At 37.8% G+C, this 26,751-nt stretch overlaps 1 protein-coding gene across 6 annotated transcripts in view; it reads right to left on the minus strand.

Moving 5' to 3' along the window:
- STAU2 (staufen double-stranded RNA binding protein 2) overlaps positions 1-26,751 on the minus strand; it is a 171,427-nt gene that overhangs the window by 23,671 nt on the left and 121,005 nt on the right. For 4 of the 6 annotated variants that reach the window (XM_058832098.1, XM_058832101.1, XM_058832100.1 and 1 more), the window contains exon 14: positions 3,219-3,333. The exons of the other annotated variants lie outside the window; for them this stretch is intronic. In XM_058832098.1, coding sequence (XP_058688081.1) covers positions 3,219-3,333 — 115 coding nt within the window. The remainder of the gene's footprint in view (positions 1-3,218; positions 3,334-26,751) is intronic. 6 annotated transcript variants of the gene reach the window in all.

Below are 26,751 nucleotides of genomic sequence, written 5' to 3' on the forward strand. Positions count from 1 at the left end.
TATTTTTCCTTAAAGAATCAAGCCAGCTCCCAGGTTTTTTTTCCTTTAGACATTACACCAAATGAGCTTCCAAGTCTCTCACCAGAAGGCATTTTTCCCACTTCCTCAAGCAAAAACTTTTTTGTGGTTGTTTTCTGAACTTACTTCAATGTTTCCATACCCCTTCAAAAATGCTGACATCAGGACTAGAATAATTCCTCCAGCATCAGCTTGACCAATGCCATATACAAGGATACATCTTGTAACTCATAATTACTGTTATTTGTTACATTCGTGTTCAAGTGATGACTTCTTACTCAACTGCCCATCCTATATGACCCCTGATCAGCTAATTAGAAGCCAGAATTCTCTGTGCTGACAGTATGGCTTTGATCCCTTGTTCCTCAGTGAATAAGTGTGCCGTTAGCTGAGTCAGAATAAACTTTATGGAGTCAGCAAGGTTTACTGCATTGTATTCTACAACTTATCACCATTTAACACTCTGCTGGCCTTCATGCTATCAGCAAACATTACCAAGAAATGATTTTATGCTTACTTCCAGACCACTGATGAACATACTGCCTATAATGTTGAAGTGTTTATTTCTGTATAGCGTAGAGAAAGAGCAATACAGTCTGTTGTGTACTAGAAGAGATTTCTCAAGGTAACTCAGGAAATGCTGTATATATAATAAAATGCCAGGTCACATTTTCTGCCCTACTCTCCAGCTTTTGAGTAACTTAGCATTGAAATGAAGACATTTATATATAGACACTGCAGGCCAAGCTATCCAATTTCTGTGTAAATTAGGTACATGGACCCTCCATTTTGATCCTAGTACCTGGCACACTCAAAATCCATAGCCTTCTCATGCTTCCTTGGCAGATTAGGTTTAAGAAATACATATGAGATCAAAGCCTTGAAATATGTGCCCATGTCAACAGAGTTAAAAAATGAGAAAAATGAGAAAATAAAAAGGAAGGAATACTTAGCCCACACCTTGGTTATATTGTGAGAATAAAGTTGATTATTGACATCAATATCAAAGTTGAAGCTTGGAATTTTCATTACTATACACCTTGTTAGTCCAGAATACCATATTCTGCTGAACTGAAATATTTGAAAGCATCTGATATAAGTGGTGCATTTAACCTGACTGGTATCTAAGCCTCATACAACTTCTCACTCCTTCTCCCCACAGTGGGGTGGGAGAGAGAACTGGAGCAGCAAAAGTGAAAAAAAAAAAAACTCATGGGTTGGCAAAGACCATTTAGTAAGTGAAGAAAAAGGAGGTCGAACCACATGATGTAAAGGCAATCACTCACCACCTCACACCAGCAGATGGATGCTCAGCCACTTTCCTAGTGATGGTTATCTTGGAAAGACTCTCCCCCTACTTTATTGCTGAACACAATGTTATACAACTTGGATTATCTCCTTGGCCAGTCAGGGTCAGCTGTGTCCCATCCCAGACTCTTGTCCAATCCAAACTGCTTGCACTGGGGCAGACTGTGATAGAAAAGGCCTTGACTCTATGCAAGCACCACTGAGCTGTGACTAAATAGTGGCATGTTACCAACACTGGTCTTGTCACAAATCAGAGCTGGAGCCTCACACAGGATGCTAGGAAGAAAATTAATTCCACTCCAGCCAGACCCAGTATACTACTGGACAACAAAGGAGCAATAACAGGTGCTAAATTCAGATTATGAAAGCAAGTAGTCAGGTTGTTTACCACTCTGCTCCAGCCCAAGTGAGTATTTACTTTATTTGGGTATACAAAGTATATGAAGTTAAAAACAGCTTTATATCCTAAATTCAACAGCCTGAGACTGTAGATTGTTATAACTAACAAGGCTATGAATGCCCACCTCCTTTAAGCAATCCTGTAGTCCTTTCATGGAAATAAAAGCTATACTTATATTAAATGATAGAACTCTTTCCACACAGAACAAAGGCTGTTTTTAAGACAAGCTGTGCTTCACTGAACTTGTATTGTCTTTTTAAAATATAGATCTTTAAACAAATCTGATTTGTCTTTACTGCCTTACAGTATTAAGCTTCATGCTCTGCCTGCTTCAGTATTTGAAAATCAATTATTTCAAAGTATTAATGCTATGAAGAGTTGGTTCCACAGTTTACACTAAAATAAATAGTTAAAAAAATTCAAATTGCTTGTAGTTATTTCAAATGGCCTCACTTAGATGTAAAAACATTTACTATACTTATATCTTACTCTTTTGTTAGTTTACCAGGTCATTTTAATTTTCAAAACTCATATACTTATATACTACTCACTGTATAGTAGCAGCCTGCACTGTCTCAATGACAGGATATTAAATACCCTGCATTCTGTTTCCATTTAGTGTGGAAAGGAATCTAGTTCTGCTGTGTCCAGAAACGGAATTAAGTTATCACAGAATATTGATTTCAACACTGAGAAATTATGTGTCTTTGATGAATAATTTAAATGTGAAATAAAGTAAAAATAAGATAGAATGTCATCTGCTAATTTCAAAGAGTTAGAAATATGAGGCAAAATTAAGACCTGAAAATCCAGGTTTCTGCATCTTCTTCACTCAACTGTGATGTTATTACTGGCCAAAATAACTTGTTTTTTTTCCCATAGCTTAGCTAAAGGTTTATTTGTTGATATTTGATCTCAAAAAAACCTTTCTTTGAGTTGGGATGGGAAAACAGCTTAGACATCAAGCCCTTCCTCTGGAAAGGTTTTGTAAAGGCTCCATTGCTTTGGTCAGACTTTTGTGTCTGGGCTCATAATCTGGGAAGAGCAAAGCCATGAATCCCTCACAGTTATTATTTTATATAAAGTGACCTGTTCTCAGGCTGTTATTTCAACCAGGGAGGTTAGCAAGAGAGATGAGGATAATACCTACCTATAGTATAATGGGCTCTTCCCACTAAGCTCCTGAAAGCTGAAACACAGTGGATTTTCTATCTTATAAATATCCAGTTAAAGAAGAAAAAAGAATCAGATTATCCATGAATTTAAGTGATACTGGGATCCCATTACAAGCAGAAATCTTCTTACGTTCCACTGCCCGAAGCATTTTCTTGAATTATTTCTTGCAGAGTTCAGATTGTTGAACAGTGAGATTTGAAGCTTGGAGGAGGAAGATTTAGATACAGTGGAATTATTTGAGATGTGAACATCAGGCAGGAAAACAAACACAGACTTTCAACCCTCTTCAGGACCACACCCAGAATATTTCACTCACCTTGGTGACTCCTCCCTGGCCCATCTACAGGGGTGATATCCCAGGAAAACCAGGGTGCAAAGAAGGCAGGTAGGAAGGAAAGCTGCCAGGCACCTGCTTCTTGTCCTGTATGAGGCTGAGAGACAGAGTACTAACCTCAGGAGCTCAAAAGTCATCTTCTAAGTAGTGAACTCAAATATTTTTGCCAGTAGTTACATCAAATGGATCAGGAAGTTGGAGAAAGTAAGTTGGTGGACATTTTATTAATGTGACTGCACACATTAAGAACTCCATTATTCTGGAGTTTGTTCTTTTCTAGATCTGCCAGAAACAGGATATTCTGGATCCAAGGTTTCCACTCATGGAAGAAACATCAAATCACATTACAAATATTCAGGGAAAGGAATTCTGGTTTACGAAAAAGCATATTAAATTATCATTATTACTTATCAACAGTGTCCATCCTCAGTGAAAAAAATCTGGTTTCTAGCATGTAAAGTTTGAAGAAAGTACACAGGATGATTTTGAAAAGTGGATTTGTGTTCTTCCATTTAATATTAAATCTGGTTTTCTTTTTTTTTTTTCCCTGAAGAAAGGAACACCACTTTTTATCTTCTCTTGAAATATTTTTTTCTCTCTAGTTCTGATGAAACTTCACTACTTCTGATGAAGGAGGAAGTGGAGATGCCAGCATTTGATGCTGATTCAGAGGCACCCACCACATGCTATAAAAGCTGCTGCCTGAAAGGGATTATGTGTTCCTTGAACTATTATACGCTTAAGGAGATATGAATAAACTTCCAAATTCCAAAATGATTGAAAAAATAGAAATACTCCCACAGAAAAGAAAAAAAAAAAAAAAAAAGGAGAACCGAAAAGAAACTTGAAGAAATGAAATCAATTCATGACAAATTTTGCCAACACATTTCATATGAATGTCAGATGTCCTGGAGTTATTTCTACAACTAGTCTACAAACAAGAACTGTCAGTACAAGAAAAAATGGGTTGCATCTGCTTATTCTTTAGTTCCAGAATATTTACAAACCTGTAGAAAAGAATAATTCAAAAAGACTTTTGTGTTCAGTAGATGATACAATGAAGAATCAGAAGACTAGCTTGTTCTGCTGTAATTTAGAGCAGTACTGAGAGTGACTAAATCATGCCAGACACTGCACAGACCATACATAAGTCCTTTGACCTCATCCTCTAGATCCTACGTCAGAGAGTGAAAAGCATCTGAAAAGGGACCAGTTTTTCAGAGCTTTCTAAGTCAGACATTGTCTCTTACACAGGCATGATGGTCACTTTTCACTGAGGCTACTTTCATCATCATTACTCTCAACCATCTCTTTAAAATATATTAAATAGCTTCAGGTCACCATGCTGTCTTTGGTAAGGGCAAGTCATTATCCACTTCTTGGTAGAGATAGGAGAAAAAGTTAGACCCTTAGTTTCACTAGTCCTTGGCATTTATCAGAGGATTTTTTAATCAGCATATAATCATAGTGGCTGAAAATCTGAATGCAACAATCCAGGAATTACTGAGCCATGCTATTTCATAACATATTGCATTTCAGTTTCAGTATAACCCTAAGCTTTATTGCATTCTTCTCTTTAGAAGCAAATTTGCCTCAGGCATACTATTTTTGATGGTCTAGAATACATCCTCCATAAACTCAAATTCATATGGTAAGTTCTTATTCTTAAATCCAATTTTATCCTTATTTTGGAGGAAAAACTAAAGATAAGGATCAGTTTCTACACTTGCCCTTAGCTGCTTCAGAAAAAGGAATGCAAACTGACAAAGCGTCTTTATTTCTACTTATTATTCCAATTACTTATCTGAAGTTTGGATCATGATTGCTTCTATTTATACTGGGAGCCTACACATTGCACTATTTCTGCATGACTGCTTGTCAAACAAACACCTCAAACAACGATAAACAGCTCCCTTTGATAATTAAAAATCCAGAATTTTTCAGGGGAAACAAGTGAAACATACTTTTTAGATAGAAGGTGACTGAGCTGCAAATTGGAGCTGTATGCCTCAAATTTAGTAACTGAGACAGCTAGAAGTAAAACAAAGTCCTAAAATAAAGATCAGGGCTCACAGTACATAAAGCAAACTTTTAATAATGAAACATATTTACACACATGAAATATTCAAGGTTTGTAACATGCTGTGTAGCATGTGTTCGCACTCTATAGACATGAAAAATTCTTCAGGTGATCTTGTTCTGACTAGAAAGTTGTTCAAAATTAGCATTAAATGAATGGGTTTTTTTGCTAAGGAAGTACACAAAATTGTTTATAGGTAGCTCTGTTTTGAGAGGCTACAAGAAATATAATTAATGTGCAATACCAGTTTTCATTTATTAAAAAGACAATATTTTGGTCTACTACAGACTACACAGGGCACAGACAAGAAAACAAAACCTGAACAATATTGTATGTTAGGAAACGATGTAATTAAGCCAAAGTGACAGTCATGTTTCTATGTGAAAAATAGAACAGCTAATGGGGAGCATTGACAGAAACTGGTTTTAGCCTTCTCCTAAGAACCTGAGGTGTCAGTGACATGCCCTGTGGGTCTGCCTCTCAGGACACTCTTCATGACAAACTTCCTCCTTCACACACTGTGGAGCAAAGTAGCACTAAAGAATTACTTGAAAGTCTGTCAGCCCCAATAAATTTGGGCAGAAAGGCACAGGCGATTTTGAGGGAACAGTACTTGATTTCCTTCCAAGGAAGTTAACCTAATGCAGTCCACTTGTTAAGAGCCTGCTGTGGCAAGGTGTTGAGAGCTCTCTGGTTCAATGGGCTATAGTCAGTGTGGGATGCTGAGCACATTTCAAGTTGCTCCCTGAATCATGCAGGCATCCAATATGCTCACAACTGTTCTAGCACTCACCCTAAAGATTTGCACATAACCCACGGACACAAAAAAAAAAGAAGGTTGAAGCATATGGCAAGATTTTAAATTGCTCTGAAAGACATCAGAGAACTTTACATGCAATCACAAAATATTACACATTCAAGTGCTTCAAAGCTGTTTGTAAAAGATCACTGTCATACTGTGGGATTGATTCTTCTGTTATTCTCCTTTTGCTTCAGTAAGCCCCTGCTTGGAATCTGAGGGTGCATTGGCTCCGCAGGTCTTTATGCAGTAGCATTTATTTAAAGATACCAGCAAACAGAGCTGTAGTTAGACTGATGCCAGCATAACTTCTTTAGATGTTTAGGCAGGTTTATGGATAGAAATCCAATCTTTTTCAGGTTCAGATTTGTCCTGTCATCTACCCAGGCTGTTTGCTCCAGCTGAGAGGTTTCAGAGGTGTGCATGTTCTCAGACAGATGACAGCTGTAAAATGCTACTCTTGCTCTCAGTCCCTTGCTCCCCCATGCATCTTGTGTAACCTACAAATGCTGAATATGCTATCTAATCCTAGAAGGTCCTTCAAAAACTAATTTACTGCCAGCTTTGGTCAGACAGCTGCTTTATCTTCCTCTATATTCAGGGCTCAGAGTCGCACCCCCTTTGACTGACAAGAAGCAAGTTGCCTTACCCTGCTAATCTTTGAGATTGTCACAACAATTCACAGTGTGGCATGTTGACAATATGGCTAAACTCAGACCTTCTGCTCCAAATGTAAATGTCCCTTACACTTTAGATAAAGGAAAACCTTTTCTAAATCCTTACCACAGCCATGGTTATAGTGATATTTCTTTTGGTGCCAATATCTGCTTAAGCAGTTCCTCGCTCCTTCTCTCTTCCACTCCTCCATCACCATTCCAGCCCTTGTTTTGCTCCATTAATTATGCTGCTACAACTGTCTTTGAGGACATGCCAAAGACCAGCCTACAAATAATTTGGCAGGAAAAATGAAATCATGTTTAATACTGGTCAGTTTTCCTACCTCATTCTTCCCACAGGCCTGAAGAGTGGAACCAAGAGGAGGGGTGGTGTGTCAGGCATACACACCAGCTTCACCACTAACAGATGGTCTGCACAGCCATGCCCAATGAACTACATTAGAAACATGATTCACTGGGAAAGTTAATTCAGTTATACAGGCTGACTCACCACAGGTTTATTGTGGAATAGCAATTATGCTGCCCTCTACAAAATACCAAGGCTAGTTTGGCCAGACAGCTAAGCTGACCAAACACCGTGTCACTGCTGAAATTGGCTGTCCAATCTTTCCCCTCTCAGACCATGAAGGTGCTCCTGCCCCAGACTTCCACCACCATGGGCACCTGATTGACCCTCAATGGGAGCTGTAATTACATTAACAGATTTTTACAGGGTTCATTTTTTTCTAAATCTAGAACTCTAAACAAAGGCACCATGGGGACAAGTGCCATGCAAAGGACACAGGGCAGTCATACAGTTGGGAATGAGATGGCAGGAAAGGGATGAGACTGGCTCTTTGGGTAGCAGTGAGCAATTAAGCTGGTTTAGCTTTAGTGTCAAACTACATAATGACTAAAGAAAACACAAAGAAGTACTACCTATCTGTCAGTCTCCAGTGAGCATAAAAGGGCAAGAAGGTTCATTTTCCTGGCTTAACGTGGTGGCATGTGTTAGAACCAAGTGGATTAATTTCTGCTGAAACAAGAGTTTTGGGAGGATAACAGGCATGGCTCATTAGCTCCACTAGGTGTAGGGGAGGGGAAGGTGGCTTTTCCCCTAAGGGCTTAGGTAAACACAGAACTTTATAGGAAAGTGCTTTAAGCAGCCAAGCTTGAGAAGAAATATCAGACTAATGTTTGCATCTTAGCTGTTCTTTCAACTAACAGCAAAGATATACTCAATGGAAATTACATGATTCATTCTGCTTATTCTCTATCCCATGCAGGTTGTCCCTTTTAATATCCTTTAACTCATTCTTTGGTAAAAGGTTTCTGAAATCTGTTTCTCTCAGCTGGTGATTTGACAATATTGAGACTTTGGCAGTAATGCCAGCTATGGAGTAAGAAGGGTTAATTAGGCACCCACTTGGCCTGAGATTTCCCACTTCTTATATATGCCTGTGCACTAAATGAGAGAAGCTAGGCTGTACAGATTAAGAAGGTCTTGTTAGAAAAAATTATGGTGCTTGGAAATATGCTCTTCTACTCTGAATACCTGGATCTAGCAGAAGGTGTCCCTGTCCATGGCAGGGGGAGTAGAACTAGACAATTTTTAAGGTTCCTTTTAACCCTCAAAATTTTATAGTTCTATGAATACAGACACAGGAACAACAACAACAAAAAACGATTATAGTAAATTGAGAAGATTCTTTCTCCCTCTCTCCCCTTGAACCCACAGCACATCACCCATAAGAAGACCTGGATTTTATTTTCTACTCTTTAGATTTGTTATCTTTTTCTTTTTCTATCTAAAGTTTTATTTTATAAATATATGAATAGTTATAGGTAATTTTAAGGTGTATTTGTAATTAAGCTACCAGTAATTAGTATGATAGAAGCTTATTGGTTATACAATGAGCCACAGGCCCATAGCTCATATGTCTTACATTTAATCAGAACATTGTATATTTTTATTAGCACCTATTTTAAAGCAGTAACTCTTTGACTGGTTGTAACACTAAATACCTGTTTCAAGCCAAAAGACTCAATGGATTTAGCTCCAATCTTTGACAGCTTCACAGAATGTAGCAGCAACTTGGACCATGGGTGACAGCCAGGGCTATCTCTATGGACATATGTCACCAAGCTTGATGAATATAACCCAAGAGGTCATTGAGAGCCTGAGCAGACCTCAGCATGACAGCTGAGCAATTTGTTTAGCTTTTGTACCCTAAATAAAGGTTGAGTAATATACTGACCGCCCTGGTTCGCAGCTTACAGCACTGTAAGTGGAGTTGAAGCCAAGTGCTTCTTCACTGGTGACATGATTTCTCAGAATCAAGGTCTGTCAAGCTAGTTTTCCTTTTAATTCTTCTAACCAAAGGTTTGAGGATAAACTACTGCCATTTTAAAGGAGACAAAGCTGTGACTTCTCTGTTATGGAATCCAGCTCTTCAAAGTTCAGACAGTAATTCCAGGTTGTTTTGTTATCCAGTATTGCTTATTCACCTGTTACCAGCCCCACAATGTTTCCATTCAACAGAGAAAAATTTGCTTGATTCCTACCTCTCAACAAACAGAAATTAACTGACTTGCTTGCAACCATGCATGAAGACATTAGACCCAGCTGCTGTACATCTATAGCAGGCCTCAAGTTAAGATTAAAGCAGTGTACAGTGCCAAGTAAATTGACCTAACCAGCAGTTTTCTCTGGAAAGAATACTGAACAGCACTGTAATATACCTCCTCTAATTTTCTTGTGTCAGCACTAAAGATAACATTAGGTATTTGCTTCACATCATTTACAAGGAAAAAAAGCTTGCATGGGAAAGTGTAGCAAGGAGCTGAAGTAGTAAGGGAAAAAGCCTGGTGAAATGCAGGTTTGTGGGAAGGAATCTGGGACAGAAATAGGGAAGGGCATCAAAGCCTTCCCTTTGGCATTTGCTTTCTCCAGAGCTGCCCCACACTGTAATGCTCAGGCTTAAAGAGAACTGCCTGCACAAAGCAATTCAGGACAGGTTCCTGCCTCACTTGAGCAACCTTATCCTGGGAGAGAGCTTGTACAGGGTGCGGATTTCACACTGTTTCCCCATGCAGGCACAGCCCCGGCAGCAGAAAGCCCCCGGGTCTCACCCTGAGGCTGGGTTTCCACACGGTCCCTGCAGCCGTCACGGCACTGCCAGCAGAGATTACTAATTATGGCAGCGTGGGACTGCAGAGATGACACCTGCCTACCCAGCCCAAAACCTGCAGCTTCCTTCACAGGGCCTCCTGCAGACACCACATTGGAACAGCTGTCAATCACCCATGCCCCAGGACAGATCCGTGCAGCTGACCTGCAAGTGAAATATTTCCCCCACTAATCCCTGAGAGCCACCAAGGGCTCCCTTTAACAACTTAAGATGTCACTATGTCAAACAAGAATGGTACTAATTTCTGGCTATGAAGCGAAAGCTAAGTTTTGTTTCCTAGTAATTACTTATATCAAAGGAGAAGAAAACTGAATCAGTGACCTGATCTTTGCTTTTGGTTTTCTTTGAGCCTGCTGATCCTTGGGACAGCAACAGCCATAGGAATCACAGCTTCCCAGGGCCTGGCAGCTCCACAGTCAAGCAAATGTGTTGTGGTACTGAGCTTGAAGTTATGCCCTAGTGAACAAAGAGCAGCGAGAAAGCTGAGCAGTGAACAGGCAAAGGGACCAGGGATCAAAGGATACTCCATCTCCTGGCTTTGCTGGGGTGATAACAGGACAGGCAAAATATGTCTGCTAAATATGGTCTGGAGATGGTATCATCAGTGGGGACTTCTTAACCTACACTGAAGGCAGAAACCCAAACCAAAACATGAGCTTGGAAGTGTGTTAATGTTTAGCTATTCATAGCCCAGCTGATCTGTCAAGCTATGTACTTGTTCCCTCTGCCAAAAAAATTATAAGGATCTAGATACTTGGGGTTATATATGAGAGAGAAATCTTAATGAATTCAATATGGCACCTTCATGTTGCTTATTTTATATGGCTACTCAAATACTTATATTTTAAAAATATAAATGTATTCCTTCTGTGGAGACACAAAAACATGGCTATTGGCCCTCTATTGAAAAACAGCTTATGTGGCAATTTTTTAGCTAGATTTGGTTTAAAAATGAACTATGCACATATAAAAAATACATATTTTTCTAAAGAGAGACTTTCAAAGAGCCTTTTGAAAATTAGCTATGCATTGGAGCCAAATATTTCACAAAAAGAACTTGGAAACAATACACTGGCATTTTTTTCTTGGATTACTCTCAAACAGAGGCTTCTGACTATAATAGTATGCAGCACTTGCATGATATGGACAATTGCCTTGGGACTGAGAAATCAATTCTGCAAAGCACTAAAAATGCTGGAGATCAGCACTTTGTGGGATACCACCAATTCTTCCTGGGACTAGTTAGTTTCTGAGACACTCAAACTGACTTAGTGCTACTGATGTATTTCAAATGTTAAACATAATCTGCAAGTCTTAATACTACTTTAGCAAATGGTTGTTCCTTCAAGTGTCTACAGATAAATCCTTTAAAGTCTTTTCTGCAAAAGACCAATGTTTGTGAGTATATACTTCAAGGAAAGCTGTGGATTAACTCTGTAGGTCAAGGTATATGCAACATTCAAAACTGTTTTACTGGAAATGGTTAAATCTATTGTTTGGGAATGGATGAATTAATTTTATAGAGAAAACACTTATGAAAAAATAACCAGGTAGATAGGTAGATGTTTGTGGCTTAGGAAGATCTAATGGCAAATAGAGGATCTATTTTTTTAAAGCCTATATGGACTACAATAATTTTACATTGTCTTAGATTGTTCAAAAAAAATTTAACCACTGGTTTTTTTCCTACTTAGCTGTAACACTTCTGAAACAAGCTAATATTTACAGATTAAAGTGGTGTTCTAGATAAGTAACTAGAGTCCAAAAATTTCATGGCGAAGATTTAGAGAAGGATAAACGTAAGTAGCTGTTCCAGTTCTGGTTAACCTTCAAATACCTACCCATACCTTGATTTTTCAGAAAATATTGGCTTGGTTCTGAAAAATCAGTTTCTCTGACAATTTTTTCTAAACTGCAGCATCTCTAATCACAAGTCACTTGAAAATTTATTCTTTCTTCCCACTAATCCATTTTGATAACTACACTTTTTACACTTCTAAGTACCAGTAGTGAAAGAGTGAAGAGAGAGTTTCTAAAAGTGAATCTTGTCAACAAATAAGTCATTAGTATGCCACCTAAATAGCTTCAGTCTTGGCATGCTAAATAGTCATGCTCTGATAAGATTTTGGCATGACCCTTTAATTATTCTTGCAAAGAACACAAGTAATTAAACCATGAAGTACTCAGTTTTCTTCGTTTGGTATAGGAATTGTTCCCAATCAAAGGCAGTACACCTATATGCAGAACATGACTATTACTATTACTATGTAAATAAGGCAGTAACTCTCATCAAGAGATACAAAATGAATGACTAATGCATATTAACTCTGCAAACACTATGTGTTCAGCTTTGTCATTCTCTCAAAATAGGGAATAATGCAATCTGCTCTAAAATGCCTATATAAAGGCTGAAGAAGTAAGCTGCTTTCCTTACAGAGCTTCTCAGACTCTCTGCTATAGCACAATTGGCTTTGTGTGTGTTTGGGGAAAAGGTGTCCAAAAGCTTTGTGAATTATTCAAGAAATCTAAAAGTATTACAGAGGACATGTCCCAGAACACTTTGTCCCTGGCTCAGGGCCTCTGCTCAGAAGCACACACTGAAGGAAAGCATAGTCTGAGGCCCTATAATTGATGCCTACTGGTGATTCTTTTCTTTGCACAGATCTCCAGCACCTGCTTGCTTTCTCCCCATAAGTGCCAGCATGGATGCAGAGACACAGTCGTCTCTGCACTCTTTCTGTTTCACCATGTCTTCTTTTCATTCTGATGTCTCCAGATTAGGGGGCTAAGGATTTGGGCTTCAGGTCCCAAACTGTTGTAATCCTGCCTGTAAGTGGAATGCACACATGAAAAATAATGAGTGGAAGTGATCACTTACCTGATGTCTGATACAGGAACACAGGATTGCCAGGGTTTACCAACCATCATTCTACCACCACCATAATCACCCCTAACCCATATCCCTAAGTGTCACATCCAGATGCCACTTGAACATTTCTAGAGATGATGACTCCACCACCTCCCTGGGCAGACTATTCCAATGCCTAACCACTGTTTCAGTATTTTTTTTTGCTAATATCAAATCCAAACCACCCCTGATTCAATTTGAGGTCCTTTCCTCTCATCCTTTTATTTGAGACACGTCAGAAGAGACCAACTCCAGCCTCACTACAACAACTTTTCAACCTCCTCCAGACTAAAGAACCCCCAGTTCTCTCAGCTGTTCCTCACAGGACTTGTGCTCCAGTTCCTTCATCAGCTTCACTGCACTTCTCTGGACTTGCTCCAGCACCTCAATGTCCTCTTTGAAATGGGGTGACCCAAACTGAAGATGGGATTCAAGGTGCAGCCTCACCAGTGCTGAGTACAGGGGGACAATCACTGCCCTGCTCCTGCTGGCCACACTATTCCTGATACAGGCCAGCATGCCATTGGTTTTCTTGGCCACCTGGGCACACTGCTGGCTCATATTCAGCTGTCTGCCCACCAGCACTCCCAGGTTCCTCCCTGCAGAGCAGCTCTTAAGTCACTCCCCCCCAAGCCTGTAGTGCTGCATGGGGTTGTACAAACGGTTATATACAATTGTATAAATTCTAGGGAGGGATGATGGCACAGAAACAGATATAAATGCTTAGTGTGACCACAGAGACAGCTCTTGGCAGTTCCTTCTTCAGCTACAAACTTATCCAAATTATGTGTCTGAGATAATCAGCATTATTGGCTGCTGTGCCATCTTCTGCTGCCAGTATAGCCACAGCCTGTGGAAAGGAATTGAGACTAACAAACTCACACAAAAGTTTAGCCTATTTCCTAGAGCTTCAGGCACTCAGACATAGCCCATGAAGACTGAGAAGTGTGAAGGCACTGGCTATAAGACTGCCTACACAGCCTTAGTGTGGTCCTTCATGTGTGTGTAGTATGGAACAATCTTTACATACATGCTCATTCCCTCCCTGTCCAATGCCACTCACGAGATGGGCATATTCAAGAGTCGCTCTTTCCCAAACATGTCTCATCACAAACTCAGAGTTTCACAATAAATGAAATGGCAGATTTTAAGGATGACCTGGGAGGCAGCAGAACCCATGAAACAGAGCACTCGGACAGTGTTTATACTTCCAGGTTTCCCAGCACCATAGTGGCTAACTGCCAGCAAGATGCTAAGCATCCTCAACCCTCATTTCCCCACTCATGACATATTCAGAATAATATCAATTTTCTTGGTGAAGTATTTGAGATAGATGCACCAATAAAAAAGGATATGCAATAGGCAGGACTGTCTTTTGAGAGACAGGAGTTTCACACCTCACACAATCCTCCCTTCTCAGCAGAAAGACTGAAAAAAACTCTACACCTTTCATTTTTAAAAAATCTAAACATTCCTAATCCTTGGATCACACCTGGAACTATTTATTACCAAGATCTGATCCTGTGATGGGATTAGTTCAGCCTCAGTATTACAGTAACTCCACTGTGGTTTCACTCATAACAGGGAATAAAAATACATACTTCTGGAGTTATGTTTCATATTAGATGGTGAGCATATTTGTATGAGCCCTCATTTTCCCATTCAGCTTCAGAGGATCCCATTACAGAGTTTTGTACGGTTATTTTCTACTTCTGCATTGGGTCAAGCTTTCCCTAGGGTACACTTCTAATTCATGGTCCTCTACATTATTATTACCCTTTTGACCTAAATGATTAGCCAAAGTTTGAAGCCCTGAGGGCTGTTTCTATTAGGAGAAAATTATGAAGTCAAGCATCTTTTAGGCATATCTAGTTAAAAAAACACCTCCAAAATCACCCACCCCCAATTTTACTCCTGTTTCCTTCAATGCAGGAGATATACAACAACACCAAAGAAATCTTTGCCTTCCCTTCTTGAAGCCTTTTCAACCAGCACTGAGACCTTTGTAGGGCTGCCACAGTGGTTATCTAATTCTTTCTTATTTTCACATTCTTTTCCTCCTTTGAGTCTTCTGGTATGCTTTTTCTCCTGCTTTTTCCTTTCTTTTGCTTTTGCCCTACTCTTCCAGACATATCCAATTTCCACTGAGATTAATTTAATCTCCAGTCACACCCTTCTTCCACTTAAGTGCTTGAGCATCCTCCCTTATGCTTCTGTTTCAGGAGGTGAAATGGGCTAGAGTTTAGGGTGGAGGCTGCTAGTGTTTGAGCTGCTGCTAGCATGAATTTACCTGTTCCTTAGAGGAAGGATGCAACATTCACCTAGTTCCATGGTACTTAACAAGTTCACATTTCTGGAATGCTGGGAGACCCTTCTGGTTTGCTTACATACCCCACCCATCTGGCTCCAGCGTCTGCAGCCAAACCAACACTTCTGCTGGTTGTACCAGAGCAGTGAGTGATGGCAGCAGTCCTGTCCTCCCCCAGCCTCCTCTCCCTCACTGCTTGTAGGATAAACAGCTGTGATAGCTCAAAGGATAGCGTGGTAGAGGGTCAGGAATGAGAAGTCAGGAGTGGGGGAAAAACAGGACTGTGCTTTTGGCACCGGTGTCAGCACACCTCGCTTGAAGCATTCATCAAACCAGCCTCGTCCATTGACATCTCCCTGAGCTCTGAGCAAGCAGAAATGCTTATAAAGTGGATGCTAGTAGCTGCCAGTTCTAATCTGAGAATGGTATGGGAAAGCTGTGAATTTTTAAATTATAGCAGTTATGTAGAGTAGCACAACTGTCTCAATGCTTTCTACCTGTCACAGTTAAATATCTATCCGAAATGAATTAAAGAACATAACAGAAAACACGCTCACGATGAGTTCTAATTGACACAAGGGGGTTTTGGTATTTCATAGCCCTAACAGCTGAAACCCTTCAAGATTTTAAGAATGTAGGAACATCCAAAAGACCACTGTGAAAGGTAAGTACAATTTACAGTGACTTGCCCAACATTAACAAAGGCATTTGTGGCACAGCACCCACATCCTCACCTCCTCACCCATCTGATCCCAGTGCTTTCTCACAATGGGAGTCCAACTATTATCTTGAAAGGGGAAAACCTTGTGTGAGCAAGCTGTAAAAATAGCTATAGAGAAGCACATGAGAGAATGCCTTGCTATTACTTCCTCTTGCAGATGCACATTTTCAAATAAAACTCCAGCATCAGTTCTTGAGGCAATACACGCAGCATTCTCTAAACTGCCCAAGCAGTTGTGCTACACCTGTAACCCCAATCTAATAACACAAATATTAAAGCGGAAAAAGCTTGCATAAAATCTATATTACCACATTAATCTCAAAAGGACATTTGGCTAATATAAAATTCAGCATCATCTTCATTGATGGTTCAGGGAAATAAAGTTGTAATAAATTGCTGCAAGGCAAAGTACTAATGATTGAATGAGGCTATGCAATTAAGATGTAAGTTTTTTAATCACCTTTGAGGTTAAACATAGAAGAATTATGAGTAAAAGGGCAATTAAATGCCAGAACTTTCAATCTCAGGTCTTCTCATCAAAGATTCAGTTACCTAAATTGTTTTCCACTATTTCAGAGGAAGAGCTGGGTGTAACAATATTTCATGCCCCACTAGAGGAAGTAAAGAATACTCTTTCAAACAAAAGCATTACCAGGCTATCAAAATCTTAACAAAGAAAAATAAACTAATCAAGATTGATCTCTAGGGCTCTCAAGTTCCTGAATTCCTAAATGTTAACTTTAGTTAGGTTGTAAAAGGGAAAAGTAGTGCAAAATGTACCCATTATCATCTTTATATCACATCCTCAAGTAATATATATCTTAATGAAATGTGACTTGCATCAGCAGTGCATTTGATATTTCTGTATTTGCAACTTTTTATATAATTTCACATGCTCAGTTTAAAAATACTTTCCTTCTGAAATGGTTTAAGATTTATTTTTGAAGAGAAAAGTGGATTCACTTATGCTCTGATCCCACAGATGCTTATATATCTGTCTTTGAGTAAAACTATTCAAATTTAAGTCAATTCAAGATTGTCAAGCCAGTTTAAGTTTTCTTCAAGGGACACATGACAAATCCTAATACTTAATGACTGAAAAATTAACTAGCTGCAATCTACAGTTATTTATGAAAGTTAGAGGAACATGCTGTTCATAGTGTTGAAAACAGCAAACTTTTTCTACATTTCCAAGGAATGTTAAGACAGAGCAATTTAATAACCTGACTTGTTCTGTGAGGTTTTGTGGCCCTGTCTCTAACAGAAAAAAAATGGGGAAAAAGAAATATTAGAAAAGAGGTTTCTCACCCAAGATCTGTAATATTCCTATTACTGCACTGTAAGATTTAAACTACTATATTTTCATAATATAAACAAATAAAGACCACATGCAATTTTCCCTTGGGCAGAATGAAAAAGGGAGAAAAGAAAAGAAAGAAGCACTTTTGACAGATGCTAGTCAGTTACTACATGATAAGCTGTTAGAAGGCGTATATATTTCAAAATAACTAAATAAATTCAAAATTCACACCAGTTTGTTGCAAGAACTCACTGTTTTTATTTTAGACTAGGAATGTGTTATTTCTCTCTAACTTAAAATAGCCACACACAATCCTTCTTTAAAAAATACCACACTGAAAAATGTTCCCTCAAGATACACATGACAAAACTGACTCTCTTAGTGATGGAAGTGAAACCAAAGTATCCCTAATTAAAAACTTACCTCCAAAGTGGACAGAAGAGTTTAGGAAGATGGGAGAAAAAGAAGTATATGAAAATGTGGTGCTTTTTATCTTATGCAAAATGTGCTTCTTTATCTTCTCTTCATTTACACCTCTAACCCTGCAGCAACAGTCACAGTTGTACTGTACAAATTTCACTGTGCACTGCTTTGAGTAATTATTGTTATTTACAACTGCCATTTTCATCAGGTAAAAAGCCAGTTCTCTGACTTTCAATAAAATTACAAGTGTCTTCCCAGAGCTGTTTACAACAGCCTTTCCAGCTTAACATTTCTGAGATATGTAGGCAGCTTTCCTGACACGTGGAAAAGAGTGCGAATTACTGGAGTATTCAGCATCATAAAACACAGTCACTGGTATAAAAACTGAAAATGTGCATACCAGCTTTTTATTGTGCATTTACAGCCCAATTCAAGTTTATGAATAAAGTCTCATTAAAAGTTGAATTATTGCATATAAGGTATTCTGGCATTATAATAACACCAAACCAACAACCAGAATCAATTGCATTTCTCTTGGCTCTATGTAATAGAGCTTCTCTCTGTACATCTGTAATTTTTAAAAATTCCTCCTGCTCCTACAACAACCTTCTGCTAATTTTCTTCAATTTTCTGCTCCACCAACTTAAAAGTCATTTCCTTAAGAAAACAGATGACAGACAACCTGAGTGACTGATTATATTGTGCCATCACTTTGTTTTTTCTCTGAGGCCTTGGTTTAAGAGGATGGATGTTAGTGTAAATGACAGAAAGGGGAGCTTCGCATAGGATTTCACTTCTGTTCAAAGACAAGCTAATGCAGCCTCACCGAGGTGCAATCAACTTGACAAATGGATGCTGTGCAGCCCTGTGCCTCCCACTGAAACCCGAGAGTCTGATTTACACAATATTCCCCCTGTAAACGGAGGGAAGCCCAAATTCCAATCAGACTTAACGCTGCTCGGCTGTATAATGGGTTGATCTGATAATTCCTCCCATATAATGAAATCTGATAATAGTGGGAAAAAATACATCAGAGAGAATGGAATACATTAATGAACTTGTAAAAATACACTTAAGTCTTAACAGATTTAATAAACAGAGTAAGGATGGCTCAAACCGGGAGACTTCATATGTGGTCAGCAATTCTTGGGTTTAACAATGAAGCTGACTGAAAATACAGAGTTTCTATTTACAATTGACTACATTCACCACACCTTTTTTCAGATGGCCAGGAAATGAAAAAAAAAAAAAAAAAAAGCATTTAAATATCAAAGTAAGCTTTGTAATATGTTTACATGTCTTGCCTTGTTCTGTTTCCCCTTCAAACTAAACTAATTCTATGATACAAGTTGTTTTCTCAGGGAAATGTGAGTCAGATAGAAATGTTTTCCTACACGAAAAACAACGTTTCATTTACTGACTGGAAAGAATAGGAAACATTTGCTTTTAGACTTTCAAATTTTTTTTGAATTGAAAAACAAAGACAATTCCATTTCAAAACACTTTTCACACAAGTTTGACAGCTGGCACAGAAATTAACTGAATGTTTACATAGAAAAATGTGACAGAAATGTCTATTAAAATCAGTACTTTTTCTGTATCATAACAAACTACCCTGATTGTCATTGTTCTCTGCAAATAAATATTTTGCCTTAGCAGCTACAATTGTGACCAGAAGCTGTTCTCATACATCTACAAGTTGAGTAGTGCAGAATTTTTAGGGTTTTATTTACTTTGCTGTTGTCACAAATAAAAGAAAAAAAGAAAAAAACTTATGCAAACATTTCATGCTGAAGTGAATGGATTTCAACAGCTGCTGATTTGGTGACATCGAGAACCCCAGTGGAGATGTCCTGCTGAATTAACGTCTTGGAAATGTTAAAAAGAAACTTCAAACAGCCCTTGTTTAGCGGGCGGTCGAGGCTCGCTCTCGGTGGGGATCATGTGAAGCCTAGCAGAGCAGTCACTCAGTCATGAATCAGGCTTGTCAATAGTTGCCTATTTTCTCAACAGGTGTCTCAATCACACGTCATGATCCTTCCCCCATAGGCTTCTGTTTAACAGAAATGGCTCTGGCACAGGACGCTGCTTTTCCTTATATGAGACATATATTGACTTCTTACTTAGCAGCTCCCTCCTCCAGCCTCTGCTGAGCTTTGTGCTTGCTATAAACATGTTTCTCTCGCCTGCGTGAGCCAGCAGGGAAAGAACGAGGACTGTAACACAGGAGCGAGGAAGCTTTTAATCCTTTGTTATTGCTGCAGATAAGCACGGCAAACACCAAACCATCACTCGCTCTTTTGTCAGATAATTACGAAGTGCTGTTATGTTGAGGTACCCTTTCTGAATCCCTGTGCAATAATGCACTCAGTACTCAGACAAAAAAACGCATCACTGACAAAAGATACCTTATGCTAGCTAAAATTGTAGGGAAATGCTTCATAATAATTAAACAAACAAAAAAAATTATTAAAGTTTAAATTAAATCCCAGGAAGCCACTTTCAAGTAGGTATTTTTAATATAACTAACTTTTAATCATTACTCTTTACAGTAAGTTTTGTAATTAAATTAATTTTCTTAAATTTTGAAATCCTCATTTTTTTATTCAGGAAACTACTGAAGTAAATCAAGTCCCATGGGTCCCAGATGTCAGAATCCTGAACAAATGCAAGCATTCATGGAAATTTTTAAGTTACATACAGTTTTTACCCTATAAAAAAGTGTTTATATCTATGCTTACCCCTATGCTCTCTGAGTCACATCACCATTAAGCAGAACAACAAAAAGATTTAAAGAAACTTTGCTTGGCATTTCTGTCAAAAAATGACAAACCAGTAAATATTCTACAACCCATCTTAAGCTTGCACAGATGATAAAATTTCTAACGTATCACCAAATTACTCTGGGCTTCCTATCGCTACCTTTGTTTTCTAATTTTACCTATTACATGTACAGAAACTGCTGATGAGCTAAAGCAATTTTCTGTATTTCTAGGCCAGTCTCTTCCTGTATCAATGGAAGAAGTGTGCTTGCAAAATAATGTGGGCTGGTTACTAGCAGCATGCTTCACTTTTATAGTAACAGCTCCTGTAGAAACTACAGCTTCTACATGACTTGAAAATTAAACATAAAAGAAGATTAACAAAAAAATATATCAGCTTTATGTAATGTTTTGAAATCATAAGCTCCCTTGTATCAGACTTTATTAAAATGTTCCATAAAGAAGGTAAACTCTCCAACTGTAAGACTGTATACAACTTAATAATTTTGAAATATCTTTGAAATGCACATCAAATGAAGTTAGACAGTAAAATTGGTGTAGTTTGATCATTCCAGCTGTATGTCAAAATTCTTCCACATTGTTGGATAACATGAAAGTGCAGCACCAGTTTCTGTCACCCTCAATTTAAAAACTTTTGATATACTACCTCTGAGCATGGAGTTGTTTAAATACTATCTCTAACATCAGTAAACTGCATGTACCACCTGCACCATGACTTGAATTACTGAAACACAATACTACACAATTAAAGAGATCTCAGATTTCAGCAGAAAAAACATTGTACTGGAGAAATTTATAGCAAAGGAAAATATTTAAAATGTATTTCAAACGTGAAATATAATTTGATTGTGTATCTGATGTATACTTCATACTGGAAACACCACAGTGACAAGATATTTTAAGTATGTTGATAGAAACGTATAGTCTGTGCCAGGTCTTGAAAATGCTATGTAAGTGAATGACTTTACATACAAGTTACTTCTGTGAATTAATTTTAACTACTCACACAAGTGCTTTGTAATGACATAGAAGTTTTTGCAGTTTCTGTCAGAATGAATATAAAATATATACACTACTTCCTATGTAGACAGACAGCATGTCAGTATATTCTTTATTTTTTTTGCTCTAGGGTATTTGGAAGAACTCTGTTCCTAATCATAGTAGTAATTTCATTATATTCAACACTGTATAAGTATTTTGACATAGGACTGGACTAATAAATTGGTTTCAACATCATTGCTCAGATGGATGCTGCTTACTGCACATTTGTAGGAAAATTTGCATTTTTTAAGATTTCTTCTCTCTGTAATTTTTGACACTACATAAGGATATTATGCAAAGAGTCTGCCAGATGATTATTTAGAGAACACAAATACATTCTCTGTAAATGCAGCCTTTAATGACACTTACTTTGAAAACTTACTGGGCACTGATTGATTGTGAATGGGAGCCCAGCCTCATACAAACCACATCCATCAAAAGCATCCTAGTCATACCACCATGTTAACATTTTGAACTTTACTTTCAGTATTTAAGGAATGGAATTCATGAAATAATCAAATTTAGGGGAAATTGACTCTTATTTTTCATTTATAAAGACCTACTTTCAACACAGATAAGGCATTCTTGCTGAATTCTCTGCTTTCTCCCAAGCCAAGAGTAAGAATTGGTAAAAAGGGAGTAAACCCCTAACATTGACATGTAAGCATTGTAAAATGGAACTTTCTGTGGGTAATCCACAATGATGCAAGTTCCATCTCATTCAGATGCAGATCATTTATTCCAGAAAAAGACAACATTAAAAAATTGATATCAAAAGTAAGGCAAGGGCTACAACAGCAAATGCTTAGGCACATGGTCACAATGATATCAAGAAACAGAAAAGTGTTATTACCAGTAGAGATAGCCTTAATATACCAGAACTTGGTCACACTTAGCTCTAAGCTCTAAAGTTTAAAAGGTATATTGAAAGATCAGATGTTTTCTGGAAAAAAAATAAGGCAAGGACGTAAAATCTTCCCTGTATTTCAAGACTAAAGAATCTTAAGTTGTTCTGCTTATGAGACAAGGTGTGGGTAACTTGACAGTAGACCTGCAATACCTACAATGAGAGATTTGTTGGGAGATGTCTTAAAAGTATCAAAGACAAAACCAAGATCTTGGGAAAGGCAGAGGAAGATGAGATTAGAAGAAAGGTGCACAACTTCTCCCCAAAGCAGAGAGGAGTAAGAGTGATACTGAGATTTTTCTTTCTTCTGTCAGACAAGGAATGGAATGGAAACTTCAGATGCACCCTCTGAAGCACTATCTTTAGTGAGTTTCCAGAGCCAGTGCACTACACCAGTTACTCACACTGTCCAATTCACAACCTGAAAAGACATTCTGACTTCTTAACATAATGGAAAACAAAGCACGGCACCTGGTTATACCACTTTTAGCTAGCAATGTGGCTTGTTTACCTTCTAATTTCTACTTGAAGTGGACTGCAAATGCAGAAGTTCATAACATACAACCTAGAATCTTGTTCCATCTGATAAAGACCATCCCCCTAAAAACTGCACCAAAAACAAACCATCAGTCAAATACCAGGCTTTGATACTCTGGGCTGCTGCTCTCTCTATTGTGGATGATTTGCGATCTGGAACAAGGTTTTAGGAGGGAGGTCTAGGAGGGAAGTAAGAGGCATTACTCAAAACAAGACACTGCTCTTCAAGATACAATCCAGCCACATATCTGTTCTCAGGACAAGGGACATTAATTCCTGTAATTTCAACAATGAGCCTTTACTTTTCTATGCTTCTCACCACCTCTTTTTCTACAATTATGAACTAAATTTTCCTCTTCAGTTGCTTTTGTCCAGCTGGAGGCAAGGGGCACACAAGTGCCAGCTACAATGTTTTGTAAAACAAAATAGAAAGAGTAAATGGGACTTCAAAATACAAACTACTCATTCTACTATAAAAATCATGAGACAGCTGGAAACTGCAGCTTTCATGCACCCTGGGCTTTAAAAAAATAATTATAGGAACATCAGTTCTTAACATGACTTTGTTCAGAGATGTTGTGGTTTAGTCTCAAGCACTTAGAAAAGCGCCTAGCCAAAACAAAGATGGGATCCTAAGCCCAGACTATGTAGCTAGGTTTAGTATTTCACCTCAGATCAACCTTCACTCACACCAGCTGAACTGGCATTTTTGACCCTGTACCTTGCACAAACCAATCATGTGGTAATCTAATGGAACACCTCACATGTAGACCTACACGAGTATGGAAATGTTTACAGGATCAGAACATCAGGCCAGAACTTTTTCATGAACTAGTGTTTTAAAAGCTGTGGGTGCTCTTTTTTTACGGATACTGTAGTATAAAGCATCTCAAATCAGAAGTCCAGAATTAGAGGTTATATTTGAAAGGTAGCCTTTAATTTTTCTCACAAGGCCTTGATTTGTACTTTAGACTTTGGATTCCAGTCTGTATTATTTTTAAAGCTTCATGATTAACCCCTAACTTCATTAAAACTGCTCAGATGAGTGCTACTACATTGTTACACATAGCACTGTCCTTAGGCTGCTAAGGGAACACATCTTACCTAAATAACTCAACAAGTGATGATAGCCTTTGACACAACTTCTGGCACGCTGCTACATCACACTGCTTCATACCTTCCCATGCTTTCTTTCACTAACAAAATCTTTCAGGCAAATAATACATTCTCTTTTTTTTTTTTTTTTTAATTTTACACATTGCTTAAAAAAGCTACTTTTTTATTTAATCAAAAGTCTCTGATACCTTTTAATCACTTTGTTTTTTTGTCTAAAGTTGAAAGTTTATTGAAAAATAGCAGTTTACTCCTAATCACTTTTCTCACTGTCATGATCAGAAACTAGATGTTCTAAGATTTTCCATAATTTTATCAAGTTCTATCCTTCCTGTTTTTTCAACTGGTTTCAGTACAGTTCTCTTCACTCCACTGCTTATTTTGTCACATTTCCCAAGTTTTACTATAACCCAGTGCTTGTTATATTGCTGTATGTTCTGGAGGCTACTGAGATATGAAGTGCTCTTGGCATGTTATTCTAAAAGGCATATCTTGTACACAGAAAATAATCTGCTTCTGAACTTAACACTTAGCTTGCTACATTTCCTTCCAGATGAAATAAAATATAACTGTGACATTTTATTTGGTCATTGGCTTGACGCAATTTATTTGGGGCTTTAACAGGTAAATAAAATCCTGCTGTTTACTCATGACTTGCCAACACTGTTAGGATAGGAAGATGTATGTCTAAACATATTAAAACACAGATTCATAAGGCAGATGCAGTATGACCAGTATGACCTAAAAAGTCAAAGTGTATATATATATATATATATATGTGTACATATATCTTAGAAGAGTCATTTCTCTGTATGAAGAACTAAGACAAATTGCACTGAAAAGGATTGTGTCGAGGGGTAAGTCTGGACATCCACTGCCACATTGCTCAACTGACTCTTTGAGAAGCTGCTTTGCTTCTAAAACTTCAGTCATGAACTTCCCTCAAAAGTTCAAGTTATTTTCACCAAGCAGCTCTAGTCATATTAAAGCTATCAGCTTTTGAATTTATTTTTCATATTTCATTACAACTCTGCTAAAACTCTTTTTATAGAGACAAAAAAACTGAGAGTCCAAACGGCAAAATTTCTTTAAAACCCCAAATACTGTTCTTTGCTGAATATTGATCTTGTATCACTTAACACTCAGAAACACTTTAACCCGAAGAGTGAACAAAGCCATCAAAAATAAGAAGGATTCAGCCAAGATCTTTATTTTTCAGGACATTATACATACTTATTTTATTCCAATTAAAAGTTGCAGAAAAACAAATTCTTTGAGAGAAGAGTATGAACTTTGACTCTTTCCATTTATATTTGTCTGAGGTGTTACCTTTTCTAAATGCAAAATAATTTATTTAAAAGTATAACTTTCCCTTTTATATGAAAAGATAATATATATTGTCCAAAACACAATTTCCTTACACTCTACTAAACACAGACGGGGATGGCTAGAGGCTACAAATCTTTAGGTTCTCCACTGATGCATAAACTAAACAAAAAAGACAACCTTACTTGTTTCAGAAAGCTTTATTAGAATAGGAATCTTTGAAGACAAACACAAAAGATTCTAATATGTTTAGATTTTATAATGTAAACAACTAATTTAATGCATCACTAACAATATACAATACTCGCCATCTTGCAACATGAATGCAAGGAAGAAACTGATGTAATCTGTGAGATATTTCAAAATAATTAATTTGAGAATAAAAAAAGAACTTTTATTGTGTAAACTCTCCTTGTTTGCCTTTTTTAAAAAGATCAGAAAACTGCAGCACTTGAACCTTTGTTAAATGAAGGTAACAAGCAATCTTTTGAACTGGCCTCTAAATTAAGAACATGTAATTGCCTGAGAAAGGCTATTTGATCAAAAGGGTTTTAAGTGTTACTTATCAGGAGAGTTCCAAAAAACTCAAGACTCAGTTTATTTAAATGAGGGCCAAGAAACTTTCAAATTATCTTAAAGTAGTTTGACATGTCTAAATTGTATCTTTGCCAGCATGTCAGATTTCCTTGCTAGTATTTTCATTCTGTAAGGGCAAATGGGATTTTAAGCACTTTTGGATCAAGCCAATGTTTGATGCCTCCTTTTAATTTCCTTAACTCCCTCTCAAACACACATCTTCTTGCTTAATTCTTTTGCAGCTTATAAAACTATGGCAAACATTCCTTTACCCCTTTTTTTTTCTATTCTTTTCCTCACAAGCATGGACAAGATGATAAAAAAAAAACCAAAAAAAACAACAAGAAGTTCTATACACTGAGCCTTTACTTTTTATTTAATTTGAAAGAATGATCCTGTTTTGTGGCATTCCAAAATCAAGCCCCAGGTGCTGCAGTATTATTGAAGCTGCACTCACAGGCACAAAGGTTCATGTATGTCCAGCTCCCCAGTAAATCACTGATAGTGTATTATTATACCACTTCACATAAATGACAATGAAGTATTGAATAAAACATGACAACATAAAAATCTCCTCAAGTCATAATTTCATACAGCATGATGTGCTAGAAAAAGCTACCCCAATTATTCAAAACAATACTGAAGTAGGAAATATTTAGAAGGGATTATGAAATAAGACTGACTTGCTGAACAGCCCAATGTTTTGAAGAAATGTCTAAACAGGCGTCCTGTGACCTCACAAACCATCTAAAATCTTTCCATTACTGGGATAAGCCTTATATCCAGTATCAGCAAAAGTTGTTATTTTTATCTGAGTGGCTGAGGCATGGTACGTACAGGGACTTC

The sequence above is a fragment of the Poecile atricapillus genome, chromosome 2, assembly GCF_030490865.1.
Source record: "Poecile atricapillus isolate bPoeAtr1 chromosome 2, bPoeAtr1.hap1, whole genome shotgun sequence".
In the NCBI taxonomy this organism is placed as follows: domain Eukaryota; kingdom Metazoa; phylum Chordata; class Aves; order Passeriformes; family Paridae; genus Poecile; species Poecile atricapillus.